This window comes from Arachis hypogaea, chromosome 5 (genome assembly GCF_003086295.3).
Source record: "Arachis hypogaea cultivar Tifrunner chromosome 5, arahy.Tifrunner.gnm2.J5K5, whole genome shotgun sequence".
NCBI classification, from domain to species: Eukaryota; Viridiplantae; Streptophyta; class Magnoliopsida; order Fabales; family Fabaceae; genus Arachis; species Arachis hypogaea.
In genome coordinates, this window is record NC_092040.1 from 97339315 (window position 1) to 97350800 (window position 11486).

General features: G+C 31.0%; 1 protein-coding gene across 2 annotated transcripts; it reads right to left on the bottom strand.

Moving 5' to 3' along the window:
- Positions 1 to 4552: 4552 nt before the first annotated feature.
- On the bottom strand, positions 4553 to 10112 carry LOC112802133 (pentatricopeptide repeat-containing protein At5g06540). 2 transcript variants are annotated; one of them, XM_025845193.3, is made up of 4 exons: positions 9662 to 10112; positions 9234 to 9342; positions 8862 to 8957; positions 4553 to 6349 (listed from the first exon to the last, which is right to left on the bottom strand). In XM_025845193.3, exon 4 carries the CDS (start codon positions 6272 to 6274, stop codon positions 4712 to 4714), a length of 1563 nt encoding a protein of 520 aa, XP_025700978.1. In that variant the 5' UTR covers positions 6275 to 6349; positions 8862 to 8957; positions 9234 to 9342; positions 9662 to 10112; the 3' UTR covers positions 4553 to 4711. The 2 variants fall into 2 exon arrangements, with proteins under 2 accessions (XP_025700978.1, XP_025700979.1); XM_025845194.3 differs by having other exon boundaries at positions 9234 to 9356.
- Positions 10113 to 11486: the final 1374 nt, after the last annotated feature.

An 11486-nucleotide genomic window follows, 5' to 3' on the forward strand; every position in this document is an offset into this window, starting at 1 on the left:
ACACTGAAGGTGGAGATAAAACAAGAAAAACCATCTAGAAATAGTAATGGTAAATAGTAGTTAATGAAAGCTCATTAAATGGCATCTGTTATCTTCTTCATATCATAGCATTGATTCGGTCCTAATCTTCTTCTACCATTTTCATCATCACTCTCACTCTCTCCTTTTCATTACTTGACAGTTGGCAACAAAAGCACCACTCTCTTGCTTTTCTACTTCTCTTTCTCCCTCTAATATTTTATCGTGCTATATTATCACTATATTTAAATTAACAACATAAGTTAAGTCTTCTATTATTTTGTGGTTTTCTTTTTCAAAATTTTTATTAGAAAAGGTTATTGTGGACCGGGGTATTGAATATAGTGCCTAACTTTGTTAGTTGTTAACTGTTAAATTATATGATATTTCACCTTTATTTTGATCATGTTACTAATGATTTGTGTCATGTGAACATAAGAAAGTGTGAAATCAAGAACATTATTTTAGTGTAACTAAGGATAGCAGTTCTCTAGACACTAACTTCAATCTTGGTGGATCAAACCATTCAAATTTACATACCCTTTTCCACCACTAATTCACTAGTCCAGACCAAATTCATCAAACAATTTTACTATTCCAATAGCTAAGTTAACTTCATTAGCAATGGCAAAACTTACTTTATATTACTCTAACTTATGTATGCAAGAATCATTTATGATCACACACTCAGTTTAACTAAACAGCATTACATATTACATTCAGTTTAACTAAACCAACCCAATACAAAGAAAGGCAATTAGGTAAATCAGTCAAATTCAGAATCCATTATCAGTGTTACAAAAAATTTCAACTCCCAAAAAATCTTTACTTATACTGTGATCATGCAAACTCTGTTTAACAAATTCATTGATCAGAGTTATTGTCCTGAAACACATTAACAGTTTGAAAACTCATCCACTAAGAGCAGTAAACCCTAACACATAAAGAACACATTTTCATATCATCAAAACACAAGAAACACTCCTACTCTACAATTTTCTTGGTCAAACCACTACGAAAGCCAGTAGTGATCAAACCCTAGCACAGAGAACAGAACATAGGCGTTCATACCCACCAATTACAATCGAAAAAAACGGCCTGAACTTTTTCGAATATTAGATTAACAATAATATCAAAAAACAGAGGAACCACATTTTTTTTATTTTTGGCTTACCTCTTTCAGAGAAACCAGGCTTCCCATGATTTTTTTTTCATTTTTGGCAAACGAGCTTCTCTGTTTCTGTTCATTCTCCTCATGATGCTTCCAAACGATCGTGGGTTGTTCAAGCTCCCATCTGCATTGCTCGTGCTAGCCATAACCTTCGGGCTTCAGAGAGGGAGAACAGAAGAACACAGCACCGACGAGGAGACAGCAGAGTGAACAATGTGACCTTCAAAAAAGGGATTATGGTTTTAACTTCACCTGAGGGACGAAATTGAGTCGGAAGAGTTTACTCTGCCACATCAGCTAGCCGTTGTAAGTCCCACGTGTCACCAACGCTGCCAGCTAAACTTTCCGGTTGCGCCACGTGTGCTGAAATTGTCAAAAGGACCACTTTGAGTCCCGGAGTGCAAGTTTGGGGATGACTCTGAGAAACTTTTAAGTTCAGGGACTACTATGAAGCTCGAGTGTAATTTCAGGGACTACATTGAGACTTATCTCAAATTTTTTAGGATAAAACACTTATATAAATTAAATTAATGTCAATATTACATAAATTATCTAAATTAAATAACGTTACATAAATGTCTCAAATCATAATTCTATATAAATTGAATTAAGTTAATTCGAATTATATAATATAGTAATAAATTGAAACACATTGATTTGAATTGCATAGAAACATTATTTGAAGTATAAATCGAATTGGTTAAATTTAAATTATACACTATAGTATGATTTGATTTACTACTTATAATAGATTATTCATATTTACTATTTTTAAGTTAATTGTTTTATTAACTTTAAAACATAAATGTCAATAAAAAAATACCTCCATTTGGATTCAAATAAAATATCAAAACGAATAAAAATAGAAATCTAACTTTTGTATTTTAGTTCAAATTTAGAAAATTTACATTTTTATAAACTTATGAATTTAAAATGGAATATTAAACAATTTTTAAAAATTCATTAAAAATTATCCTTTGATTTATTAGCATCTAAAAAATTATTATCGGCACTTTTAATATTGAAAAAGTTAATATAAAATATAGCCTTCCAAAATATCATAGGAGTTATTATTAAAACTTGAATTTTTTGTAGAGTCAGAAGTAACAGATAGTTATAAATTATAAAATGACCAACTATATTTATACAATATGTAATTTAAAAAATAATTAAAATACAGTATAAATAAGTTGGTCAAATTATATATTTTATAAATATAGTTAATTATTTTATAATTTATAATTATTTGTTACTTCTGACTCTGACAAAAATTCAAGTTTTAAATCTTATACTACATTGGAGGGCTACAATACTTTATATTAACTTTTTCATTATCAAAAGTCTCGATAATGATTTTTTAGATGCTAATAAGTCAAAGGATAATTTTTAATGAATTTTTAAAAATTGTTTAATGTTCCATTTTAAATTCATAAGTTTTAAAAATGTAAATTTTTGAAATTTAAACTAAAACACAAAAGTTAGATTTCTATTCTTATTCGTTTTGATTTTTTTTTATTTTTTATTTTTAATCCAAATGGGGGTACTTTTAAATTAACATAAATATCAATAAGAAATTTATACTGATTCGATTTATATTGTTCCATACTAATTGAAATCATACTGATTTGATTTAGTACTATAGTGTATAATTTAAATTTAACCAATTCGATTTATATTTTAAACAATGTTTCATGTAATTTAAATAAATGTGTTTCGATTTATTACTATATTGTATAATTTGAATTAATTTAATTCAATTTATATAAAAGTATAATTTAAGACATTTATGTAAGATTATTTGATTTTGAAATTTATATAATATTGACATTGGTTTAGTTTATACAAGTGTTTTACCCAATATTTTACTTGCTAATTAGCACTGTTGAAAAATATTTTTCTTTCTTCTTCAAACAAAAAAATTGTTGACACTATAATTTTGTCTCTTATGGACACAATATATATGTTAATGTGCTACCATTTATTTGAAACTTATATTTACGGGCTTACAAAAGAGAGAGGAAATTATATCTAGTTTTTCCATAATTTCTTGTTTAGATATATAGTAAAAATTTAAAATCTATCAAAATGTATAACGTATAAATATACTGGTTGTAATCTTATATATATTTTTACTTACATGGATATATATATGAAATAAATATTTCAACGTTGTCTTGAAATATAAGTTTAATTAAATTGTTTATTAAATCATAAGTTTATTAGAATCTAGGATATAGATTTGAATAATCTGTTTTTAGTATTTAGTTTTTTATCTATCTTAAAAATTATAACTAATATTAAAATATTTAACAGATTATTCTATTAATTCTCATGTTTTAAATTATGTATTTCAGACTTTTCTCTTTTTACATTTATTTTAGCATGTAAGTGAATTTAATTTAGTTTTATTGAGACAATTGTGGAATGTACTATATATAATGCAAATTTATGATTTTATATAGTTATTTAATTTGCATCATTATTATTAATATATTACATAAAAATATGATCCTAAGATCATTTTGATTTGTATCATTAATATTGTTATCATTATTATATTACATACAAATGTTTAAATTAGTGTGTACAAGTACAACATATTTTATGTAATTTGTGTTATTATTATTATTAATTTATTACATATATGCTTGAATTTTCTTTTGCAAATACATATACATAATGCTTAAATATCTTTACGTACTATTCTTTATTTTGTATAATGCTTAAAAAGATATTTTCTTCTCAATTAATGACACTTCATTTAAAATTTTTTTAAAGATATGTTTGATTTAAGGTGTTAGACCTAATTAGAAATCTTTGAAGGAGCTTAATGTGAAAGGGAAAGCTTAATGAGAAGTGGTGGCGATTCATAAAATATCAATTGAGCTCACAATTTTATTTGCATTAGTCCGAAGGAACATCTCTATATTATATCCACTGAGCTCACAATTTTATTTGCATTAGTCCGAAGGAACATCTCTATATTATATCCTCTGAGAGTGGACATAAATTGCGTATGTGGATTACAACCTTCTCCTTCAGTTTGAAGATGGTGTCTTCTAATAAGAAAATTACCTACCGCAAAACACGTCAAGTCAACTATAAAAATATTCGAACTTGCATAGTAGTCTATCATAGTTATGAAGGGTGAATGGTAGGAATTTTCTAATTGAAGGTTTTATTTTATAGAATTTGCTAAATTGGTGTTCTTAAACAAATTCAAAAAGTTTGCGTGGCATAAATAGTTTTTTTTTTCTTTCCGAATCTTTAGTACTACTCACTATGTGAATCCTAATGTTATCCTAGAGTACAGTACTCTTCATTTTTTTATATTTATATGCTAAAAAAATATTCAAGGTTTAATATATAATATTATTTAAATTTTTATTATTACAAATAATACTAGATTATATCCATCTAATTATTAACAAACCACTTCGTTTATTTTATTCGTCTGAGTGGTCAAAATATATAATGTGTGTCAACTAGCCAACAGAATATGATTTAACTCAACCAGAAATGTTAATCCAATTGCATATGCATTTTCTTCAAAACTGAGTGTATTTCATGCATTTGTAGATGAGTTTTTTCACCAGCAATGAATTCACTAATAACCCCATCAATCTCAACTGAGCTGCAACCTGGTGCTTTCTCTGATCCTTTATTCTTCATCATATCCCTAACCCTTCTTGTTTCACTGTATTTTCCGGTTGTTGCATATAAATTTGAAAGCAAAACATAGACGCCACTGTGATTCTCCAACTTCAAGAGTTTGGCAGCTGCAAGTTCGGCAAATTTAGTTTGTCCATGGTTGCAGCATGCACTCAAAAAGGCCCTCCAAGACAATGCCTCTTCAGAGGTGCCGCTGCTTGAATCTCTTATTCTTCTTATCATGACCATGGCTTCTTTGAAGAGCCCAGCTCGACTTAGCAAGTCAACTAGACAGCCGTAATGTTCGATCTTCGGCTCAATCTTGTGCACATTACACATCTTATCTAACAATTTCAAACCTTCAAGTACCATACCGGAATAACTACAAGCTGTAAAAATAGCTATGAATGTTAGATCATCCAACTTTATCCCAGCCTTTTCCATATCCAAAAACAACTGGAGTGCACTTATTCCATCTCCATGCATTGCCATCCCGAAAATCATTGCATTCCAACACACAACATCTCTCTCTTTCATGGAATCAAATAGTCTTTTAGCCATGACCAAGTGACCACATTTTGCATACATATCCAATAAACTGGTACTCAAACGAATGCTAAATGTAATCCTTGCTTCATTCAAATATCTGTGTACCCAAATGCCAATATCCAAAGCCCCCAAATGGGCACAGGAAGAAAGAATGCTTACTAATATAGACTCATCTGGCACCTCATCAGTAGACTGTATTAAACGAAATAGATGAAGTCCTTCATTGAAGCAATTGTTCTTCACGTAACCAGAAATCATGGCACCCCATATTCCCATATCCCTCTCAGGTGCTTCATCAAAGAAAAGTCTTGCTGAATCAATGTCGCCCACCTTGGCATACCCTGCGATCATCATAGTCCAAGACACAACATTCAAGTTAGGCATTTCATCAAACACTTTACGTGCAGCCACAGGATCACCGCAGGCAGAGTACAACGCAATCAAACCATTACCCACAAAGACATCACATAAAAGCCCCAATTTTGATCCATACCCATGAACAATCTCCCCCAAGGAAACACTTCCAAGCGAGGTACACGCCTTCAACACGCAAGGAAGGGTGTAGTGATCAGGGTTCAATCTACGGCGCACCATGTCAATGAACAAATGTATTGTGCCTTTAGAGTTGCCATTGATGAAGAAAGCGTTAAGGATAGTGTTGAATATGCAGAGTGTGGGATTGTGAATGTGTTGGAAAATTCTAAATGCATAAGCAAGGGTTCCATGATGGTGGGTGCTTAAAGCGAGGAGCCTGCTGAGTGCGAAAGTGTTGTGCTGAAGACCATTGGGGAAGAATTGAGCGTGTGCTTGCTTGAGTTGGTTCATGCTCTTGCATTTGCATTTCTCCAATACTTGGAGGCATTTCTTGATGCTACAACTTGACATGGGAAAAAAGAACGCTCCTAGAGCTATCTAATCCAATTGATATGATTTGTGATTTATAATTTTTAATCCTTGATACTGCAAAAATGTGGCACAAAATAATTACCCATCTTCGGATATGAAACCAACCAAAATAAACCTAAAATTTTGATGTGACAAACTATTCTAACTAACTCAAATTTGTTGCCTATGAAAAAAAATAAGCTTCTTTCTAATTCATTTTCGCTAGTTCTGTTTGCAAAAATAAAAAAGAAAAATCAATCTCATTTTCACCGCACAGTCCTAAAAGACCTTACAAAAAAGCTGCATGTGGAAAAGACTGATATGTTCCATTTCATGAATTATCGCTGAGATTTTTCCTTCTTTGGATCAACTCCAGTTAAATATGTTTGGGAGTTGAGGGGGCGATAAAGATGACAGACTGGTGATAGAGAGAGACAAAGAAGACCATGTGAGATATATAATTATGAAAAAGTTTACGCTAGTATTTTTATTAAAATTTAGTCCACACTTAATCAATAAAAAAATGAGTAATTTTATACTATTAAATATAATTTTATACTATTAAAAATTTTAATAATAATTAATTAATAGTTACAAATTACAAAATTTATTAATTCTTAACACTTTTCATATATTATTTTTAAAAATATTCTCTTTTGATGAATTGTGATTTATTAAAAAGTTATAATTTATTAAAAATTTATAATTCATTAAATAATTAAATACGTTGTTGTATGTATTCATTTCTTCGAAAATATTTCAAACGCTTTTTTTTTATTTCAATAATTCTATGAGTATGTATAAAATAGTTGTATGTATTTATATATTTATACATATTGGCTATATTATATATATTATTTTAACAAATTAATCAATCGCTAAAGTAAATAAAATTACATATGCTATCTATATTACCTTCAAAGAGAAAATTTACAACTATAACTAGAATATCTTGGTTTCATTTTTTTAATTTATTCATATACTTTTTAATATGAACTATAAGATAGAAGCATGCCTTATAATATAACAACCGTCCTTTCTTTATATCCTCTTCAAACTACAATTTAAAATTTTAAGTTCAAAAGTTTGCGTAAAAACCTCATCACCATTTAAAAATTTTTTTTTATTTAAATACTTTAACCATACATGCTGATAAATGTATACAAATAAAGGTAAATTAAATAAATTATGTTTAAAAAGATATCTCTCTCCTTTTAAGTTATGATTTATTGAATAATTATATTTTCTCACAAAAATATTTATATTCATGAATACCTTGGTACTTGGTGTAGGTACTCAATATTTATAAATTCTTCCCATCTCATTTATTTCTATTTAATCCATTTTAACATTTTTTTATGTGTAGAAAAAAAAATAGAAAAAATTATTCTACGAAAGAATAGAAAAACCTTAGACAACAAATTAAGAAAAACATTGGCTTTTGATAGTTTGTTTGGTTCAAATTAATTTTTTTTTAAAAAAATTATATATAGTTTTCCCTCTTCCACGCACAATATTTTAGTTCTTATCTTTGAACTAAACTTAAATGCGTCATATTTTCTTGTTTAAATATATAATAAAAATTAGTATTTTTACCTATAATTATATTATGTGAATATAAATCTTTTAAAATTATGTTGGTTTTGTCTTGATATTATAGATTATAGCACAAAAGATTTATAGAATCAAGCTACTTTTACCAAAAAATTATAGAAAACAAAAGTCTTTGTTGGCTAAGAAGACCAGGATTTTCATAGATAAAAAATCAAATAATAAAATTTTTAGTTATTATTTTCATGTGAAAGAGTTTGATTTATTACTAATAATTAATTTTAATATTCTTTATCTAAAATTTGAAACGATTTAACTTGTATATTTTTTATTAGGTGTTATGTAACACCCTCACTACCAGAAAATCACGCTTCTGGCTGTGACACTCTGATACAAGGTTCAGAAAACCGGACCGGTCATCAAACCGTTCTAGTCACTGGTTCACTGGTTTACTGCTCTAACCGGTCTAACCGGTGGTTCAACCGGAAAAACCGTTTTAGAATAGAATAATAAATAAATTATAAATACACATCCTAAAATATAATTATAGTCTAATATAAATCTTAAAATATCTTCGAAATTTAAAACACTACATAAAATATCATCAACCAAATACATATATATGATCTTATCAAAATCCAAACTCAAAAGTTAAATAGTAATAAAAGCATATCTAAATATTAAATCCCAACATCATGGTTTATCAATCATCAAAATCCGCAAGAACTTGTTACAAATCTGCTTCGGTGGGATGATCTTCACTTTCATTCCCACCTTTGATATAAAGACCACTACTACCACCGCTACTTTGAATAAATCAGCATCAATTTCACATAATAAAATAGACATGTTATCATTATATTATAAGCTAACAACATTCTAAAAAATCAATTTCAGCCGATTGCTATATGCCAATTAGGGAGTTAACAACAACAAAATATAGAATAAGAATGTTTCTTATACAGATGAAGATCCAAGGGGAAAAATGACATGTTCTACTAAACAAAAAACAAGAGACAGTGGGATGCGGGTATACCTGTACCAGAATAAAAGGTAAAGATACACCACTGGGAGGGTTTTCTGAGCTATATAATTGCTCATTTCTTTTTATAAGGTTCTAAATACCTACAAACTTGATTAAACAATACAGGTAGTTAGCACACAGAAACTAAACATAACAGAAATTAAACCATTTGTTCACAAATTGCAAATTGGAATTCAATTGAACAGAGGAAGTTCACAAATTAACAATTTGGAATACAATTAAACAGGAGGAAGTTCACAAATTGAACAACAATTGAACAGATTTAAGATTATTTATTTCTTATACAAACTGAACAGAGGAAGTTCACAAATTGAATACAATGGAATAACAACAGTTTTCAGATTATTTATTTCTTATACTAACCAATGATGAAGGGTTCCTCTCTTCAAGCTTGTGGGGGACTAGAATCAATCAACAGAGTAGCTGTTGGGATAATCTTCCTTTTTAATTCTTATATACCTCAAAAAATTTCCTACAAAATGAAAACTGAGCACAAAATAAGGCCTTAAAAGTTAAAACAAAAACAAAACAACACTCACAGAGCCAGAAATCAGAACATTCACACAGCCAGAAATCAAGAACAATCAGCACAATATACTAAAAAGAGTCAGAAATCAAGAACAATCAGCAGCAGCAAGAAAATTTTAACCAAAATTTCAGAAATCAAAGAAAGAGCAGCAGCACAAAATTAGCAAAAATTATCAATTTCACAATTTCACATTAAAAATCAACAAACAGAGGCTCTGGGGAGAGAAGACGGAGACACGAACAAAACAGACAGAGACACTAACCTTTGATGGTGGCACAGACGGCGACCAGGGAGACGACGGCGAGCGGCGATACGGCAGAAATTTGCTTCAAGCCAACAAAATAGAGAAGCCACGGAGGTCAAATGGATGACGGGAAAGCAGGACGCCGAGCTACAAGAGAGGGCCAGGCCACGGACGGCGCCGACAGCACGGACGGCGGCAGCACTGCGGCAGAACCATTGCAAAATGCAGAGAGAGCCTCGGGTTTTGGTAATTGGTTTGGTGAGTTAAGATGAAGAGCCGAAGAGGACCTGCCGACTTACTGGATTCCGGACACAGGGAAGAGGAAGAAGCGGCGGTGCTGAGGAACTGGTAACGGCGGCGGTGTTGAGGAACTGGGAACGGCGGTGACGATGGAGGGCTAGGGTTCCTTTGCTTCAGAGTTCTCCAGGGAGTGAGTGTGAAATGAATGAATGATTGGGGGAAGAGAGGGGGGTTGGGTGGAGTGGATCCGTTTCTTTCTTTTTTTTGTTTAAATTAAAAACGACGCCGTTTTTCCGAACCGGCCGGTCACCGGTCTGGTCCAACCGGCCGATTTTCGACCGGTTCACCAGTTTTTCAGCGGTTTTTTCAATTGCAGTTTTTACAGGAGGACCGGACCGCAGTTAAACTGGTCAAACCGGCCGGTCCGGTCCGGTTTTCAGAACCTTGCTCTGATAGCAAAAAGTATTACGACTACTTTATATACTTAATATTAAAATAGGAGCCTGTGACTTAACACCGTATCACTAATTTTTTTTAAAACCGAAAATAAATACTTTATCTTAAAAAAAAAAGCAGGCATAGATTCATATACAAGACTCCTTACATAATATCTCATAATATAATATACATATAGAACATACAACTCCTATCCCTCTTACAAACTTGTAATACCAAAGACAAAGGAAGAAAATAATATAATTAATACAACAACATATAAATCAAATGCAGTATAACTCTCCTTAATGCTTCTTCATCCGGTTCCTGAAAAGGTAAAGCTGTAGGGGGTGAGAACCTAACCACATGGTCTCACCACGAAATTTTAAAGTTGTCATAAGAAGATATTTAGCGAGAAAACTGTTTTCAAGCTCAATGTTTATCATCGCCTTTTCGAAGAAACAATGTTTAATCTTTCAAAAATTCAAAACATTTCATTTCTTATAAGAAAATCTCAATAAAAAATCAACCATGCAATCAAACAACACAATCATTAATTCAACACCAAAGTTCATTCTCAAATGTAGCACGCCAGGACAAACACAGGCAAGGCAGACAAGGAAGGCACATGTTTAGATAGTAGTTACAGCAAATAGTTCAAGTAGCAGTTAAGAACAGTTTAGCAATTAGGCAAACCAAAACAAGTTCAAACTCATGCAAAGCATACAAATGCATATGATGCATGCCTGTCCTATGGCTGATGAGGCTCATTTGTCGGTTATCCAGCCAACCCGACAAGTCTGAATTGTCCTTAGACTGTCCCCCGATGTGCATCCCCAAGAGTCTATGCATAATCAATATTGCTCAATGGGGGGTAACATTCTCGGGAATTTATATAGTGCCCGGTCACACTTACATCGTAGGGTCAACAGAGTATCGAGTTTTCAACCTGGTACACGTAGTGGCAAGCCATGGTACTTTATCCAGGGAACCTTGTATCTCAGATAATTCAAATTCATAAGCCATGTGAATAATTCAAGTTCATATCTCAACATTCCCAACATTCTCAACATCATAATCATTCATCAATCCAAATCTCATTTCCAAATTCATTCAAAAACCATATTTCAAAGAAAATCATCATCATCCTTCTTTCCATTCGATCAAT

Bases quoted from the DNA above. Each gene is read 5' to 3' on its own strand.
- LOC112802133 (XM_025845193.3), bottom strand. From the start codon at position 6,274: ATGTCAAGTTGTAGCATCAAGAAATGCCTCCAAGTATTGGAGAAATGC.